The sequence below is a fragment of the Cherax quadricarinatus genome, unplaced genomic scaffold, assembly GCF_038502225.1.
Source record: "Cherax quadricarinatus isolate ZL_2023a unplaced genomic scaffold, ASM3850222v1 Contig114, whole genome shotgun sequence".
NCBI classification, from domain to species: Eukaryota; Metazoa; Arthropoda; class Malacostraca; order Decapoda; family Parastacidae; genus Cherax; species Cherax quadricarinatus.
This window is the reverse complement of record NW_027195140.1, coordinates 210,001-230,735: the sequence shown is the minus strand read 5'-3', so window position 1 is coordinate 230,735 and position 20,735 is coordinate 210,001. Positions and strand designations below refer to the sequence as shown.

Sequence of the window (20,735 nt, the reverse complement as noted above, 5' to 3'; positions counted from 1 at the left end):
TGACAGTATTTATTGAATGGAATTAATATCATTATTTGTTTAATAAATTGGCAAAGTGAAGGTTAAGGGGCCCAATAACAAATGTTTGTGGGAAACACCTGGGATGGAAATTTGATGCTGATAAGAGACATTCTTCATTAACAACATGGATGCCAACTATTCCAAGTTTTATAAAATAAATTTAGATTTGTCACACACTAATTAAATTTAATGGATACTATCCCGGCATGAATTATGCATCATCCATTAAATTATGACACCATTCAGAAGAAGTTGGCGCATATATTTAACTTTATTTAATGGGAATCAAAATTTCCCACTATTTTACACATAAAATAGTCGATGTTCACCTATATTCTTGAATTACACTCTCCGCCGTCCTCCAATTACGAGGCATCTTGTTTAAACAATTACGAGGCATCTTGTTTAAACAATTACGAGGCATCTTGTTTAAACAATTACGAGGCATCTTGTTTAAACAATTACGAGGCATCTTATTTAAACAATTACGAGGCATCTTGTTTAAACAATTACGAGGCATCTTGTTTAAACAATTACGAGGCATCTTGTTTAAACAATTACGAAGCATCTTGTTTAGACAATTACGAGGCATCTTGTTTAAACAATTACGAGGCATCTTGTTTAAACAATTACGAGGCATCTTGTTTAAACAATTACGAGGCATCTTGTTTAAACAATTACGAGGCATCTTGTTTAAACAATTACGAGGCATCGTGTTTAAACAATTACGAGGCATCTTGTTTAAACAATTACGAGGCATCTTGTTTAAACAATTACGAGGCATCTTGTTTAAACAATTACGAGGCATCTTGTTTAAACAATTACGAGGCATCTTGTTTAAACAATTACGAGGCATATTGTTTAAACAATTACGAGGCATCTTGTTTAAACAATTACGAGGCATCTTGTTTAAACAATTACGAGGCATCTTGTTTAAACAATTACGAGGCATCTTGTTTAAACAATTACGAGGCATATTGTTTAAACAATTACGAGGCATCTTGTTTAAACAATTACGAGGCATCTTGTTTAAACAATTACGAGGCATCTTGTTTAAACAATTACGAGGCATCTTGTTTAAACAATTACGAGGCATCTTGTTTGAACAATTACGAGGCATCTTGTTTAAACAATTACGAGGCATCTTGTTTGAACAATTACGAGGCATCTTGTTTGAACAATTAAAGATACGCCCCAAATGATTTAGAAAGTTACCAGCGCCATACCAGGATGCTGGAAGTGGGTCCTACAACTTTGGTCAAAGAACACCTGCACATGTCATTTACTCCTAGAAGCTTTGCCTAGTTACCGTACACCAGAGTTGAAAATTTGAAGACGGTTGAATGAAGCCTACTCATGTTATGAGCGAAACAAATACAGAAAGTTAAAGAAAAAAGAATTCTGGCAACCGCTTGAGTAATTATTAAATTGTTCTGTTTATTTTATTGATATGTTGCAGACAAAATATTGATATGTTGCAGACAAAATATTGATATGTTGCAGACAAAATATTGATATGTTGCAGACAAAATATTGATATGTTGCAAACAAAATATTGATATATTGCAGACAAAATATTGATATGTTTCAGACAAAATATTGATATGTTGCAGACAAAATATTGATATGTTGCAAACAAAATATTGATATATTGCAGACAAAATATTGATGTTTCAGACAAAATATTGATATGTTGCAGACAAAATATTGATATGTTGCAGACAAAATATTGATATGTTGCAGACAAAATATTGATATGTTGCAGACAAAATATTGATATGTTGCAAACAAAATATTGATATATTGCAGACAAAATATTGATATGTTTCAGACAAAATATTGATATGTTGCAGACAAAATATTGATATGTTGCAAACAAACTTTTGATATGTTGCAGACAAATTGTTAATATGTTGCAGACAAATTATTGATATGTTGCAGACAAAATATTATTTTGTTGCAGACAAAATATCGATATGTTGCAGATAAAATATTGATATGTTGCAGATAAAATATTGATATGTTGCAGATAAAATATTGATATGTTGTAGACAAAATATTGATATGTTGCAGACAAAATATTGACATGTTGCAGACAAAATATTAATATGTTGCAGACAAAATATTGATATGTTGCATACAAAATATTGATATGTTGCAGACAAAATGTTGACATGTTGCAGACAAAATATTGATATGTTGTAGATAAAATATTGATATGTTGCAGACAAAATATTGATATGTTGCAGACAAAATATTGATATGTTGCAGACAAAATATTGATATGTTGCAGACAAAAATATTGATATGTTGTAGATAAAATATTGATATGTTGCAGACAAAATATTAATATGTTGCAGACAAAATATTGATATGTTGGAAACAAAATGTTTATATGTTGCAGATAAAATATTGATATGTTGCAGATAAAATATTGATATGTTGTAGACAAAATATTGATATGTTGGAAACAAAATTTTGATATGTTGCAGATAAAATATTGATATGTTGCAGATAAAATATTGATATGTTGCAGATAAAATATTGATATGTTGTAGACAAAATATTGATATGTTGCAGACAAAATATTGATATGTTGGAAACAAAATTTTGATATGTTGCAGACAAAATGTCGACATGTTGCAGACAAATTATTGATATGTTGCAGACAAAATATTGATATGTTGCAGACAAAATATTGATATGCTGTAGACAAAATAGTGATATGTTGCAGACAAAATATTGATATGTTGCAGACAAAATATTGTTATGTTGCAGATAAAATATTGATATGTTGCAGATAAAATATTGATATGTTACAGATACAATATTGATATGTTGTAGACAAAATATTGATATGTTGCAGGCAAAATATTGATATGTTGCAGACAAAATATTAATATGTTGCAGACAAATTTTTGATATGTTGCAGACAAAATATTGATATGTTGCATATAAAATATTGATATGTTGCAGACAAAATATTAATATGTTGCAGACAAAAATATTGATATGTAGCAGACAAAATATTGCTATGTTGCAGATAAAATATTGATATGTTGCAGATAAAATATTGATATGTTGCAGACAAAATGTTGATATGTTGCAGATAAAATATTGATATGTTGCAGACAAAATATAGATATGTTGTAGACAAAATATTGATATGTTGCAGACAAAATATAGATATGTTGTAGACAAAATATTGATATGTTGCAGACAAAATATTGATATGTTGCAGATAAAATATTGATATGTTGCAGATAAAATATTGATATGTTGCAGACAAAATATTGATATGGTGTAGACAAAATATTGATATGTTGCAGACAAAATATTGATATGTTGCAGATAAAATATTGATATGTTGCAGACAAAATGTTGATATGTTGCAGATAAAATATTGATATGTTGCAGACAAAATATAGATATGTTGTAGACAAAATATTGATATGTTGCAGACAAAATATAGATATGTTGTAGACAAAATATTGATATGTTGCAGACAAAATATTGATATGTTGCAGATAAAATATTGATATGTTGCAGATAAAATATTGATATGTTGCAGACAAAATATTGATATGGTGTAGACAAAATATTGATATGTTGCAGACAAAATATTGATATGTTGCAGATAAAATATTGATATGTTGCAGATAAAATATTGATATGTTGCAGATAAAATATTGATATGTTGCAGATAAAATATTGATATGGTGCAGACAAAATATTGATATGTTGCAGACAAAATATTGATATGTTGTAGACAAAATATTGATATGTTGTAGACAAAATGTTGATATGTTGCAGATAAAATATGAATGTAACTAAGTAAGACGAGTGGGAATTAACAAAATACTGTCAATGGTAACATAAAACAGGAAGGAAGTGTGAAACATGTCATATAAGATACGAACAATGGCACACTTACCTCGGTGCCCAGTCTGTGCCAGCCTAACTCAGCAACGAAGGCTAAAGTCAGTACTAATATTGGTCCAGTACTTTCCAGTTCAGCCTGGAAAAAAATGAATTTTTCATAATAATAAAACTGATAATGCCTGTGTTATGCAGGGTTCTGCATGACATCGTAATGTACATATAGTGGAGAAGTGTGCCATAATAATATGTATATTATAGTTGTAAAGAATAATTTTATAATTTATAATGTGCATTTGGGGGTACTGTAAAGTACTCTAACTGTAATTATAAAGAAATTCTGTTAATGATTTATTTTCCAAGGATGTTTGGGTACACAGAGTAAGGTGGTTTGGGGGAGTCACGTGACGTTAGCATGGTGTGTAGAGGCTGGCGTCGGAGATGCTGTGTATTTAAGATAAGTTTGTAGTTGTACACTCATTTTGTTTATCCAACTCAAGCCATAGGCTCGCATATGGCTTACCTGTATGTTCACCCAGGCTCTGACATGGTCAGGGTGCTGTGGGATGAGTGAAGAAATAAGAAATGAGGTTTGTAGTGTAATGACGGCCTGACGCTGACGAAGCCTAGTGTTATGGTGGCTGAACCTCCAGCCAGCTGTTGTGTGTACCCTCATTTGGGCGTTTAGAATTAAGGTTTTTCTGTTATGTTATGTTATGGTGACTAAATAGATATATTTTCCTAATTGGGATTTTTGCCTAACCCTGTGTTACCCAACCCCTTGAAGTACACATACCAGTTTAGCGCTTTCTGTTTTGACTGGGATAGCCCTGGGTGGCTTGTTTGGGCTTGAGATGTGTGTAACTTTTACCTTTGCCCTTAGACCAGGCTCAAGCCCCCAGCTATCCCACATTTTTGCGTAACAGCCTGTAAAACGATATTGAAAAAATAGGATACATAAAATTTTCGTAACCAAAATAAATAGCAAGAAAATGTTTCATGCTTATAATAAGTAACTTTCAATCATATTTTTGTTATATAACTATTAATCATAGAATATATACTCTTAGAGTTATACTTCTCTCAGAGTATATATGATAAAAGGTTTTAGGGGTTAAAGTTTTCGTGTTTGGCAGTAAAATGATTATGTACATCCTTAATGATCTTCGTGTAGTGGATAGGCTTTAAATCCCCATTTACTTTACGATCATCTGTTAATTAATTATGAGTCAGGTGGACAATGACTCTAGTGTACACCAGTTAACAGATGGTAATGGAAGCAGAAAGTCAACCCAGTATATGAATAACTGGGAATGGCGAAGAATGAGAAAAAAAAATTATTGTGATTTGCAGAGGAAATATTCTTAAGACTGAGTGAAGTGTGTCAAACAAGTGGTAGAAGGCACATGGGATGTGCAAGAATCAGATGATATTAAACGGCTAGATCTTGAGGAGTTCAGTGAAAGAAATTTGGTTAGGTCACTTTGGTCAGCCTCCAACGCAAGATGACAAAAATGTCACATGTTTGGTTAATGGAACATCCTGGTACGTAGGTTTACCAACAGACAGCATGGAAGGTGAGAAAACCATCGCGGTTCTAATGCTAATTTTACAATGAACCACATGGTGTGAGGATGACGAATATGCGTGGGATGGGGACAGATTTATGAGCTTGTTTATGGATCTATGGATCACACTGCATGGGGTGGAAATCATGTTAATACTTAAAAATCGCCTATCACCATAATTCGGTAGAGTTTCAACCTATCACGGTTTCACTCCATCCTGTCCAGAGGACATTTCTCCTACTACTCTCTTACGTCTTCATAAACAGATTAATTGGATCCATGTGTCTTAAGAGTTAGAGCTCTTGTCTTTAAATTCATTAAAGGACAGAGTCTAATTATGAATTTCATGAACCCGTCAAATATTGGGTAAAACAGATACAGAAAGATGTCTTCTCTACAGAGTACAAATTTCTGGAAACACAGGATTAATCCGCAAAGAAATCTAATATGATTAATTCTTTAAGACTTTATCTCGACTCAGAAAAGATTGTAAGATGTCGAGGAAGAATTCATAATTCTTCACTACCTAAAGAAGCCATACATCCAATATTAATCCGTAAGAATCATTGGCTAACAAAACTGATTGTTCAAAACGCCCACAGTAACGTGTTACATGGTGGGGTAGCTGACACACTTCGTCACATACAACAGTCCTACTGGATACCTGAAGGTCGACAGCGTGTGAAAAAATAAATAAGGGATTGCATTGCTTGTCGTCACTACGGTATCCAGGTCCACCACCATATCCCTCTGAAAGAGCATGTCATGTCACTCCATTTGAGGTGACAGGTGTACATTACACTGGATCAATAATTTTAACTAAAACAATCGACAAAGTTCCCATCAAGGTGTACATCTGTTAACCTGTGCTAAAACTAGAGCAGTACATCTAGAAGAAGCCACTAACATGTCTGCTGTAACCTTTATCAAAATATTCAGAAGGTTTGTAGCCAGAAGGGCGTGTCCCAGACTGATAATTTCGAACAATGCAGTGAACTTTGCTGCAGGTGCCGCTTACATAAGCAAGATCTTTGATCAACTAGAGGTACAACAGATGCTGAATCAACGCAGTTGTCGTTGGAGACACAGTCCTCCTAAGGCTCCAGCTCAAGGCGGATTTTATGAAAGAATGATAGACATCGTAAAGCGTTGTTTAAGGAAGACTCTTCATCGTCAGCAAATCGACTTTGAAGAATTTCGAACAGTCGTATCTGAAGTAGAAAATAGTCAACAACTTATGTTACCGATGATCTGGACAATATGAATGATAAAGAAATCATCTCGAACCTGAGCAACTCAGCCGTAAATTCAAACACCTTAATCAAGTGATTGAACGATTGGTGAAAATTTGGTTAGAAGACTGTCTCACCTCACTGAGAGAACACTTTTATGGATCTGGAGTTCCTGAAAATCATACGTCCTTAAGACGTATGATTTTCAGGTACATATTGACAATGATGGTCCAAGGACTCAATGGCCTCTTGGAAAAATAGTGGCCATACATCCTGATGCAAATGGAACCATCAGGACAGTTGAAGTTAAGCGCAAAGGTATAGTGAATAAGCGGACAATAGATAAACTAGTACCATTACAATTACAAAGTGTTGAAAACAAGCTTAGTGATTCTCCAGAAACCTTACAAACTAAAGTTGTTAGGAAAAGACAATCAGCGGTGGTGGGAAGTGAGAAAATAAAAATAGTGTTAAGGGATGATTAGTTCACCTACGGCAAACTTTCGCCCGCCCCTAGTGTGAAGAAAATTCTCCAGTAAAGGGGGTATCTCTCAGCCCTCTCCAGCCCCCTGAGGGACTCAGCCTTCCTGGAAAGGGCTAATGGACTCCTTTCCTCATAAACAGATTAATTGGATCAGTGTGTTTGTGCCAGCGTCATAGTCATGCCTCCTTCTTCTTACTAGAGATCAGACTTCATTGCAACTACAAGTGAAAATTACATGAGAGTAATTAATCTCTTCCTCTTAGCAGGAAAATTAAGGAAAAACCCGTGGCCACTTTATCTACAATTTGGGACTTTTATGAATTGTAGCCTATAGCTAGATAACAAGAATTCTACTGTGGAGAAATTTTCTCCAGGAGGGGGGTATCAGCCCCCTTCAGCCCTTTCAGCCCTGAGAGGCCAAGCCTCTCAGCCCTGAGGGGCCACTCAGAAGGGGCGAGCGTCTTGTTTACTGCTAGAGTGAGTAATTGATCACAGATGCTATGCCACGTAGTCAAGTGACCTCTGTTCCTTGCAGCGGTGTTGCAACGTGTATTTTTATAAGAGACAGTACATCTCTTACTTAGCAGGACAATTAAGGAAAATCCTGCTCCCACTTTATTACCATAGTAAAGATAGTGTACATTGTTGTCTATGATTAAGACAGCAAGAAACAAACATTTTGCTTTGCTTCATCGAGGAGGTGACAAGGATGCAAGGTACTAGGTCAGCGTTTTTTTTTTTTTTGTGTGTATTAGGGCAGTGACGGCATGGAGCGCTGTGGCGTCTGGCAGACTATCTTTGACTCTATGGAGAGTGACACTGACGCCAGGAGATCTGTGCGTTAGTGTGAGCAAAGTGTCTCTAACACAAACATTTCAGAGAAGTGTGATCAGCTTCTCTTGTGATACATTGTGAACAATAAAGACAAATCTTGTGGAACATAGTGTACCAGTGTGCGTTTCCTAGACAATGGAAGACGTGGACATCCAAGGACACTTCAGCTTCTATCAAGTCACTGATACCTGTCGAAGGTGTTGAGAACACCATAGCTCACGTTACAAAGAGCAAGGTATGTTACGAATTTCTTGTAGATCGGGGGATTGCGCAATTCTTGAGTCACAAGGAGTTTGTAATCAACCTATAATCGGCAGTAAGGTGTGGACTTTTGAGTCCAAACAAGTAGGTATTTCGTCAGCCATCATCGAATGAAATATGCTGACATAACACCCCCTAGGGGTAATTTATACTTACAAATCGTATCTCTTGACAGCCCACTGTTGTGATGGTTTCGACAGCTTCTAGACCTCGTCTGCAGGGGCGGCTGTGTAGACGAATTGCTGTCATTTATCAGCTAAGTGTTCATTATATATAGTTATAATAAACACAGCAGGTAAGGCCAAAATCCTCAACAGAGTTTTGGTCGTGCTCGAACCGGATAAAGACCACACTGTGGTCCAAATATGTTGTACTACAGTGTACAAATAACCTATGAGCCAAGGTCCTTCGAAAAAAGCTGTAAAACTAGTGTTTTACAATATAAATCAGTATAAATGAGTCCCTCCAGACTCAATCACAGAGAATGGGCAGCCAAAAGAAAACGGGCGCTCACCCAGCGTTCACCCAACGAAAACGGGAGCTGGGTGACTCACCCAACAAGAAGACGGGGGATGGTATCCTGCACCCTCCATCAACTGCTCCAATCTCGAGAAATCGCTGATTAAGACAACCCAAGTGATGATGTTTGTCTGAGTGTATATATACACATAGTGTTTATAATGTTTATAGACAGAAATTAAGAGACAAGATTGTGTTAAAGTTTGTTTCTTATAGATCTACCTGTTATATTAAAGGAACTTATATATGAAGTGTAAGCTTTCAAATATATATTAACAGTGAAATTTATATATGTGTAAGTAATATTCACGTGTGATTACAGTTATACAGTGACATTTATAGTGTATAGTGAATGAAGTGTATAACATCGTTATTTACGATTAATCATCATGGTCAGGCTGACACAGCACACAAGCCATAAACACCAGACACATGTACTGTGTACCCTTCATGGTCATTGACCCTGAGGTTAAGCTTAGTGGGTCAGTAGTGTCTGACTCGATTATTGCTGACTTAAGCATAACAAAAACTCAGCTGTTTATAGCAGTACAGTGTTTTTTAAACACTCTAAGTGTGGTGCTAGAATTTTCAGTATACCATTAAAATGGCTTGTTTGAAAACTCAGTTTCAGTCTTTACAGACTAAGATTACTCAATTAGAAAATCTAATTTCAGTCTGTCTAGGATTAACTCAAGATACAAACATAGATTTTGATGATCTTGAGGTCAAGTTTGAATTATTTACACAACGTATGGAAATAATTAATTCAGACTATACACATTATGAAAATAAATTTCTTGAATCAGATCCATCTGAGGATGAAATTAAAAATGTTTTGGATACTTTTAGTGATCAACAATTAAGGTGGACAGGAGAACAGGTTATCTGCCGTAAAACTCTGTCACAGAGACCTACTATAACTAGTGGGCAACAACCTGTTACACCTGTAACAACAACAAGTGTCCCATTACCAAGCTTACCTACATTGTCATTACCTATTTTCCAAGGTCATAATTATGAAGAATTCATTAGTGGTTTTCAATCCATAGTAAATTCACGAACTGACATAGATGAGATTGCTAAGTTCAATTACCTTAAATGTCTTGTGAAGGGAGAACCCTATGAACTGATTAAGTCATTTCCGGTGGTTAAAGGTAATTATCAAATAGCCTTACGTGTCTTAGCAGACAATTACTTTGATGCTGACAAGGCTAGAGTTAGACAAGCAGTCTTAATATCAAGCTTGAAGCCACCCAAACATTGTTTTTCAGACTTACAGGCATTTAGAATCACATTAGACAATAGTCTCATATCTCTAGGTGCTAAATATGACCTAAGACAATGTGATTGGTTTATCAGTGGTATTGTACAAGATAAGTTGTCACCACAAACTATTGAACGATTAAATATTATGTTCAATAAATGCTATTTCACTTGTGAAGAAATTAGCAATGGTTTACAAACAATAGTTTCATGCATGCAAGCAACGAGACAAGATGAAAAATCCACAAATCCAGTGGATAATAAACCTTCAACTCAGTATAAAAAGAGTATACCTACTCCCACTAAACCACATAATGGGAAATCCCATATAGGCATTTATCAAGCTGTGAATACAACAGACAGTAAACAGACTGTCATACATAAACGTACTCCAAAATGTGTACTTTGTGATGGAACACATTGGGCACAGTATTGTATTCAATACACATCAATGGAGGCACGTAAACAACGTGTTCATCAGCTGAAAAGATGCATCAAGTGTTTAGGTGAACACAAGGGAGGAAAATGCTCACTGAAGAAGTGTTTTAAATGCAAGGGTATGCATCATACAGCATTATGCCCAAATACTTTTGCTGAACAGCAGCAGACTTCCACAGAATCAGGAAGTCAACAAGCAACAGCATTAAATGTGAGAGATAAGTTTAAAGCAACTGCTCTCCCGATAGCTCGAGTTGAGTTATCTAATAAATTACACAAAACCAATGTGCTAACACTATTTGATCAAGGCTCACAAAGGTCCTTCATAAGAAGAACAGTGTTGCAGAAACTGAATAAACAACCCTATGCCAAAATACAGTTAGATATAGCTGGTTTTTTCCATAATTCTGGTAAACAGACATATGACCTAGCCAAAATCACTGTTGGTCTAGGAAACAGGAAAAAGACAGTAGAAGCTGTGGTAGTAGATGATTTGCCTAAGTCTGTGCAGATCCAGGGATTAAAAGAAACAGTTGCAGCACTGAAAGCAGCTAAGGTCAAGTTAGCCTGTCCTGACATACAGACGGACACAATTAGTCCAATTGATTTAATCATTGGAAGTGATTATTATCACTGTTTTGTGCAAAATATAGTAAGTAAACATGATGTTCACTTGCTGAAAACAGCAGGAGGCCACATGATATGTGGTCCCATTCCCTCTCAAAGTGGGAAAGAAGCTGATATTGATTCAGTGGAAAATGTACTAGTTACGAGAATAACCGCTGATCATGTACCACAGCAAAAATTATCATTACTGGAAGAAATGAATGAACCAGTTGATAAGTTGTGGGATTTAGATGCGATAGGTATTGATGTAAATAAACCAAGCCCACAAGAGTCTCAGACTTATAACCAATATTTGGACACTGTCAAATATAAAGATGGACAGTATTGGGTTAGGTTACCATGGAAATTAAATCCACCACATCTGCCTAGCAATTATCGCATGGCTTTCGGACAGATGAAAGCACAAATACATGAGCTCAGGAAGAATCCAGAGCTACTGACTGTCTATGATAATATCATACAAGAACAGTTGGACAATAAATTCATTGAGGAAATAGTCGAAGATAAGTTGAAGACAAACGCTCATTATCTCCCGCACCATGGAGTCAGAAAAGAATCTGAAACCACTCCACTACGTGCTGTATATAATTGCAGCGCACGTGCAAATAAAGATGTAGCAAGTCTTAATGACTGTCTGATGACCGGACCCTCACTAACTGAGAAGCTTGGAGACGTGCTTATGAAATTTCGCACAAACCCATATGCCTACACGGCTGATATTTCCAAGGCTTTCTTAAGAGTAGGACTACAAGAAATAGATAGAGATTATACTCGATTCTTGTGGCCTGAAAATCCACATGATCCTCAAAGTCCTGTGAAAACTTATCGTTTCAAATCAGTATTATTTGGTGCAACATCCTCCCCATTCTTACTAGAAGCTACTCTAAATACACATTTGAAGAAATCTGAAAGTCCCTTCAAAGAAGTCTTAAAGAAAAGTTTCTATGTGGACAATCTTCAAGGTACTGTGAATAAAGAGGAGGATTTGAAATCCTTATACAGAGAAGCTAACAAGGAGATGAAAGAAGCAAATATGCCTCTAAGGATGTGGAATACAAATTCAAAGCAATTAAGGGAACTTATCAAAGATTTCCCTGAAACTGAAATTCCTGATTGCAACAATATGCTGGGACTTAATTGGAACACACAGGAAGATACTTTGAGTCTCAAAAGGATAAACAATAAATCATGCAGTACACTCACTAAACGTAGTTTACTGTCAGAGGTATCACAATGTTTTGATCCTCTAGGACTCGTCTCACCAATTACCATAAAAGGTAAAATGCTTATGCAAGATGCATGGAAACTCAAAATTGGATGGGATGAGAACTTGCCTCTAGAAATTAGTCAAGCATGGGATGAAATATCCAGGGAGTTTAAACAACTTCATCAAATTAAATTTCCCAGACAAATAGGTCAAGAGGGAAACAAGTACACCTTACATGTGTTCTGTGATGCGTCAACCAGAGGTTATGGCGCTGTAGCTTACATGAGTAATGCTGAAGGAAGTACACTAATTACTTCAAAGGCCAGGGTAGCACCCTTGAAGGTCAGAAGAGTACCACAATTGGAACTGACAGCACTCTATGTAGGTACAAAATTAGCTGTCTATCTCAACAAAGTACTTGATCATCTCACTATTGAGAAAACCGTGATCTGGAGTGATAATGAGGCAGTTCTCCAGTGGTTAAGAAATAATAAGAGTAAGTTGGTTTATGTACAGAACAGAGTAGCAGAAATAAAAGAGATGCAGAGAGATTATCTCTTTCTTCACGTCTCTACCCAAGAGAATCCAGCTGACATGTTGTCACGTGGTGTCCCACTTAAGAAATTTGTGTATAATAAATTATGGCTCCACGGACCGAACTGGCTCTCTGATGAAAATAACTGGCCTCAGCAAAAAGCTCACATTATGCCAGAAGAAACAGTCTGCTTGAACACAGCAGAAATAAGTTGTGTAAATACTGCAGACACAACAGAAATAGTCATTGATGGATCTAAATACTCATCTTTGGGTAAACTATTAAGAGTTACAGCTCTTGTCTTTGAATTCATTAAAGGAATAAAACCTGATTATGAATGTCTTGAACCCATTAAATACTGGGTGAAACTAACACAGAAAGATGTTTTCTCTACAGAATATAAATTTCTAGAAACACAAGATAAATCCCCAAAGAAACCTGTTATGATTAATTCTTTAGGACTTTATCTCGACTCAGAAAAGATAATAAGATGTCGAGGAAGAATTCATAATTCTTCACTACCTAAAGAAGCCATACATCCAATATTGATCCCCAAGAATCATTGGCTAACAAAACTGATTGTGCAGAACGCCCACAGTAACGTGTTACATGGTGGGGTAGCTGACACACTTTGTCATATACGACAATCATACTGGATACCTCAAGGTCGACAAAGTGTGAAAAAACAAATAAAGGACTGTATTACTTGTCGTCACTACGATATGCGAGTATGTCAGTATCCAGGTCCACCTCCATATCCCTCTGAAAGAGTTTGTCATATCACTCCATTTGAGGTGACAGGTGTAGATTATACTGGACCAATAATTTTAACCAACACTGTTGACAAAGTTCCCATCAAGGTGTACATCTGTTTGTTCACTTGTGCTACAACTAGAGCAGTACATCTAGAAGTAGCCACTGACATGTCTGCTGAAACTTTTATCAAATTATTCAGAAGGTTTGCAGCCAGAAGGGCATGTCCCAGACTGATGATTTCAGACAATGCAACGAACTTTGTTGCTGGTGCTGCTTATATAAGCAAGATCTTTGATCAACCAGAAGTACAACAGATGCTGAATCAACGCAGATGTCGTTGGAGATACATTCCTCCTAAATCTCCATGGCACGGCGGATTTTATGAAAGAATGATCGGCATTGTAAAACGTTGTTTAAGGAAGACTCTTCATCGTCAGAGAATAGACTTAGAAGAATTCCGTACAGTTGTGACTGAAATAGAAAATAGAGTCAACAACAGACCTCTAACTTATGTTACCGATGATCTGGACAATTTAGAAGTGTTAAGTCCATCTCATTTACTCCATGGCAGAAGGCTCGAACCTGTTCCTCCCATGAATGATAAAGAAATCATAGAGGATCCTACTTATTTCGAACCTGAGCAACTCAGACGTAAATTCAAACACCTTAATAAAGTGATTGAACGTTGGGAGAAAATTTGGCGAGAAGACTATCTCACCTCATTGAGAGAACACTTCTATGGAGCTGGTGTTCCTGAAAATCATAAGTCCTTAAGACCTGGTGACATAGTGATTATCGACAATGATGGTCCGAGGTCCCAATGGCCACTTGGAAAAATTGTGACCATATATCCTGATGCAAATGGAATCATCAGGACAGTTGATGTTTTAAGCAAAGGTGTAGTGAATAAGCGGACAATAAATAAACTAGTGCCGTTAGAATTACACAGTGTTGAAAACAAAATTAGTGATTCTCCAGAAACCACACAGACTAAAGCTGTTCAGAAAAGACAAGCAGCAGTGGTGGCGAGTGAGAAAATTAAATTAATGTTAAGTGATGAATAGTTCACCTGCAGCGAACCTCCGCCGCCCCCCAGTGTGGAGAAATTTTCTCCAGGAGGGGGGTATCAGCCCCCTTCAGCCCTTTCAGCCTTGAGGGGCCAAGCCTCTCAGCCCTGAGGGGCCACTCAGAAGGGGCGAGCGTCTTGTTTACTGCTAGAGTGAGTAATTGATCACAGATGCTATGCCACATAGTCAAGTGACCTCTGCTTCTTGCAGCGGTGTTGCAACGTGTATTTTTATAAGAGACAGTACATCTCTTACTTAGCAGGACAATTAAGGAAAATCCTGCTCCCACTTTATTACCATAGTAAAGATAATGTACATTGTTGTCTATGATTAAGACAGCAAGAAACAAACATTTTGCTTTGCTTCATCGAGGAGGTGACAAGGATGCAAGGTACTAGGTCAGCGTTTTTTTTTTTTTGTGTGTATTAGGGCAGTGACGGCATGGAGCGCTGTGGCGTCTGGCAGACTATCTTTGACTCTATGGAGAGTGACACTGACGCCAGGAGATCTGTGCGTTAGTGTGAGCAAAGTGTCTCTAACACAAACATTTCAGAGAAGTGTGATCAGCTTCTCTTGTGATACATTGTGAACAATAAAGACAAATCTTGTGGAACATAGTGTACCAGTGTGCGTTTCCTAGACAATGGAAGACATGGACATCCAAGGACACTTCAGCTTCTATCAAGTCACCGATACCTGTCGAAGGTGTTGAGAACACCATAGCTCACGTTACAAAGAGCAAGGTATGTTACGAATTTCTTGTAGATCGGGGGATTGCGCAATTCTTGAGTCACAAGGAGTTTGTAATCAACCTATAATCGGCAGTAAGGTGTGGACTTTTGAGTCCAAACAAGTAGGTATTTCGTCAGCCATCATCGAATGAAATATGCTGACATAACACCCCCTAGGGGTAATTTATACTTACAAATTGTATCTCTTGACAGCCCACTGTTGTGATGGTTTCGACAGCTTCTAGACCTCGTCTGCAGGGGCGGCTGTGTAGACGAATTGCTGTCATTTATCAGCTAAGTGTTCATTATATATAGTTATAATAAACACAGCAGGTAAGGCCAAAATCCTCAACATCTACCATCTTGTATTGAATATTGTGACGATGTTTAGCAAGGAGAAAAATCACACTGAATTCAACATTTCCTAGTGGGAAGCGGGCAAAGGAGCGCTGGAAGCTCAGATTGCTTCAAGGAATGAATGAGAAAAGTGTGTCACGTGGGCATCGTCCACTTATCGAAAAGGACAAAGGGACAGTAGTGACTAGTGCCATCTTGAATCTTGTTCATTTTGACAATCTCAGGAAACTAGGAAAATTAGACTAGTTCCCTTATATAACCAGGAAATTTGCGGTAGAATTAATTATGCAGTTAAGTGTAACCAATCTTCCTGTGCATAATACCATGAAACTATGAACAGATCTTGGAGCTGAATAGTGTGAATAGTGTAGTGTAAATGGTGGTGAGTGATTGCAGAACATTTCCAAAGCAATGGTGAACAATGCAACATTCCTCGAGACACGCAAACCTTCAATCAAGTCACCGATATCGGTCTTAAATGGTGCTTTGAACACCATAGCTCAAGTTACGTGAGGAAGGTAAGTTTTAATTTCGCTTGTAGAGCCTATTAAATACTGCAGTAGTTTGGCAGATACAAGATGATTAAAGCTGTCCTATTCAAGGCAGTGAGGTGTGGGCTCTTGAGCCCAAACCAAATGAGTACAACTAAGCATTTCAGATGTGAAATGCTGAAATATGCGCTCCTTTGTGGTAAAATATATAATTAATACTCGCTATTGTACAGCTCAGATGTGGGGATACCGAGATTCTCTCGATGGAGACTTTTTGAATGTGGCTGCAGGAAGTCTGAATCATCATCGAAGCTAAGTATATTTTATTTTCTGTCGAAAGTAAACTTGGCTGGTAAAATTCCCCATAAAAATTGCATATGATTCGGTTAACCACTGAGCAGTACGAATATCATAATGATATCTAATACTGACAAGTTAATATATATGTTAGGTACCTTTATTCCGAAACGTTTCTCCTATAGTAGAGTATAGAGGAAGCAGAAGAAGCAATACAGATGTGAAGACGATGTTATCAGTCCATCACTGCTGAAGTAGTAGTTTTGAGATGGTCAGTCCCTCAACATGAAGAAGTATTTTTTTTCCCATTGTCTGGAACAATATGAAGCTGAAGGAATAGCATGGAAACTTATATACTGTCAAAGATGAGGGGCAGATACTCTTGACGACAAGAAAGGTGGAGCCGATGAGCAGAAGTAAGAATGTTATCATTGAGAGGACAGGTCCCTCTCAAATCCATCCCTTCTCATTTATAATTAGTGGTCACGTAAAAAAGTTATCGAAGATGTTTTTCTGTATGAAGATATCGATGTGTTGCGGTGCCTTCTCAGTGATTACATTCTCACTTCTACTAGTTGGTTCCGCCTCTTCTGTCGTTAACATTATCTGCGCCTCACCTTTGACAATATGTCTCCATACTGTTGCTTCAGCTTTGTTCCAGGCTATAGAACAAAAATCTTCTCCAGGCAAAGGGACTGACTACAACAAAACTGTCTTCATGGGTGAGGGACTGGTTACATTGTGCTGCCTCTTCTGTACTCGAATAAAGAAGTCTACTGTGTAGGCAAAACGTTTAGGAATAACGATACCTAACTGTTGAACGTGTCCTATCCCCTGGACAATACACATGACTTTACTTAATGATCCAGCCCCGAAAGGTTTTGTAGATTATATTTTGTCCACCTATAATGGAACCATTAAAGTCGCTCATGGCAGACATGGTTGGTGAAACACAGAGATCCTCTATCGTATGTGCTGCTAATATGCTGTCAAATGAGGCTGTAAGGGTCATGTCGTTGGCCTTTGCCGACGACAATTTTGTTAATGGAGACCGACGAGAGCCTTCGTACCCGTTTGGTTTTCTTCTCACAAACGCACCTGCATACGGGACTAAGAACCAAATCTACAAAAATATGATACCATGAATATTGAAACAGTACCGAAAAAGAATCAGTGGTATGTGAATAATTAAAATTAAACATACAGTTAAAAAGAATCCTATTAACTCACTGAAGGTTATGGATATACTAGTACGTAATTAAATGTATCTCTTGTCGTCAGGTAGAGGCAAGCTTTTCCTGGATAAGTTGGAAAAAAATTTAATAATTTAGAACGAGTGCCTTGAAGCCTCAACAGGAAATTCAAAGTAAATATATTGCATTTTCATTGGATTCATGGTGTAATCCACATTTTCTGACTTGGAGAAAGCCACAGTTACAACCTATAAACAGCAAATTAGTTGCTGTACCATAAAATTTCTAAATGTTCTCATTGTGCAAGGTGGATTATTATGTGTCTCTCACGGTGCATACAAGATGGGTGGAAGCCAAAGCTTGACAGTGGTGCTTGGTGTCATCAATGGATGGAGATGACCTACAGGAGCATTCGATAGTACCACTAGTCCACGGCTGGGCAAGGAATGATATAGTGATGAAAAATGAACATTTTATCTATGCCTTTCAAATAAAATAAAACCTCGTGGTTATGAAAACGAGAAATATACAAGACATATTAAGGTACTAGAAAATGTTGAATGCGCTTGTGACCAGCGTGAGACGATGACCAGTGAGTCAGAAGACATGATCGTACAGTGGAGACTATTGCAAATTTTATTTGTGTAGGAGGTGTGAAGTGATAAAAAAAAAGCCTTAAGAAGTTGATGAGGAACGAAAGTTAGAATATGTTTATGAACATATATTGAACAAACCCAATATTCTGGATATTAAAGTTGGCAGTGACTCCGATATATGAAGTACAATGCTCCAATATTAAAGCCAGGTACATTATTATGACACTGGTCAGAGTAAGAAGCCGGTGGTAAGCTGGACGATGTAACATAGGTACCAGGGTGTAAGTCGATTGTTGTGGGTAGCATCCAATTTAATGGTAGTATACCTTAGATAGGGTTGGACTTGAAAATGAGCTGAGGCAGGATAACAGCTCTTAGTCTGTACAGTCTGTGTAAACAAACAAAAAAAAAGAATTGTTAACTACCTGTTGATGGTTAGAAACAAAACTTCCGTTTCAATACAGTCGTTCAACGATGATAATTCACGATATCGTAACAAGAAAACTGCACTGACCTGTGCATTTTAGGACTCCCTTGTCACGGGTTCTAGCCTCACCCATTCTGTAATTTGTCCAGCTATGTTATGTTGCCTCTCATTTCCCTTGACAAGACTATTACAGGTGCTGTTATTATCACATAGCGTGGAATTATGTGTCCTGCGTTATACCATACATTGAGAAATGCCTTGGGCCATAATGTGTGCTACACTTGGTGTAAACATCAGGTGGAGACATCAGATGATACATTAAAGGCGAGGGGATGTATAGCCCAGCTGACTGATTTCACAATCATATTTTGTTGGGATTTGATGAACCGTCCATTAAACGTTCATGGTTAAGAATAATAATTCCCTCCAGATACCCCATATACAGTATTTAAACAGCATGTATAAATATTTATATTTTTCTTCCTTATTCCTGTAGGAAGACTCAGTTCAAGTGGACAACTTAAAATGTGTGAGGTCTTGTTTTCACAGTGAAACTCCCAGATTGTGAAGCTGAGTCTCCTTGCACAGTGAAATTCTAACAGTACAGTAAAATCAATACTAAGAAATAAGATAGATGAGCTAAGATTACTTGCAAGTGTAGGTAATATAGATATTATTGGTATAACAGAGACCTGGTTCAACCTGAAAGATAGAGAAATGCCTTCTGAATGCAACATACAGGGTTATAAACTATTCCACACTGATAGGGTCAACAGGAAGGGTGGTGATGTGGCGACGTATGTCAGAGAAAATTTAAATTGTTGTCTTAGACATGATATAAGATTAGAAACATCGAGCACGGAATCTGTTTGGCTACAGTTTCTCGAGGGACGTGACAAATTATTTTCGGGTGTAATTTATGGGCCCCCAAACCTTGATAGGGAGTACAGTAAGCTGTTATGGGGCGAAATTCATAAGGCATCTGGATATGAAAATGTCGTGATAATGGAAGATTTTAACTTTAGACAAATTGATTGGAACAACATGACAGGAAATCTTGAGTCTAGTGACTTTTTTGATGCAGTTCAGGATTGCTTTTTAGAACAGGTTGTGACAGAACCAACTAGAGGAAACAATCTGCTTGACTTGGTTCTTGCCAACAAAGATTCACTAATTAATAATTTTGAGGTTAATGGTGAGCTTGGGGAAAGTGATCACAAATCACTTAGTTTCAATACATCATGGAATTACCCAGATAACTGCAATCAAAACTCTGTCCCAGATTTTTGCTTGGCCGACGTCATTGGACTGAAAAATTACCTGGGTGGGCTAAATTGGAATGTCCTAGCTATGGGTCAGGTAGGTGATCTTGGTTGCCAATATAACGTTTTTCAGAGCATAGTTCTAGCTGCCCAGTAGGGAAAATTAGATCTAACAAAAATGATCCCAAATGGATGAACACATCTCATTGGTCAAAGGAGAGGAATATATAGGCGTATCAAAAGAGGGGATGGGCAGTTAAGAAATCAATATATTCAATTAAAGAGAGAAATAAAGAAAGGAATAAGAAAAGCAAAAAGGGATTATGAGGCTAAGGTCGCAAGGGATTCAAAGAATAACCCAAAAGGGTTCTTTCAGGTATACGCAAGTAAGATTAGGAACAAGACTGGCCCATTAAGAGTAACTCAGGTCAGATCACTGACAGTGATAAGGATATGTGTGAAATTCTCAGTACCTACTTCCTCTCAGTTTTCACCCAGGAAAATGCTAACTATATTCCTGAAATAATAGATTATGTAGAACAGGACGATAATAAACTATGCACGATTGTGGTAACTAGTGACATGGTTCTCAGACAAATAGAGAAACAAAAACCTAACAAATCCCCAGGTCTTGATGAACTGTTTGCAAGGGTGTTAAAGGAATGTAAAGAAGAACTTAGCATACCTTTG

General features: G+C 37.1%; 1 protein-coding gene across 1 annotated transcript in view; it reads right to left on the bottom strand.

Moving 5' to 3' along the window:
* LOC128698360 (sodium/hydrogen exchanger 9B2-like) overlaps positions 1 to 20,735 on the bottom strand; it is a 153,602-nt gene that overhangs the window by 61,886 nt on the left and 70,981 nt on the right. Inside the window, exon 5 of the mRNA XM_070080056.1 lies at positions 3,956 to 4,039. Coding sequence (XP_069936157.1) covers positions 3,956 to 4,039 — 84 coding nt within the window. The remainder of the gene's footprint in view (positions 1 to 3,955; positions 4,040 to 20,735) is intronic.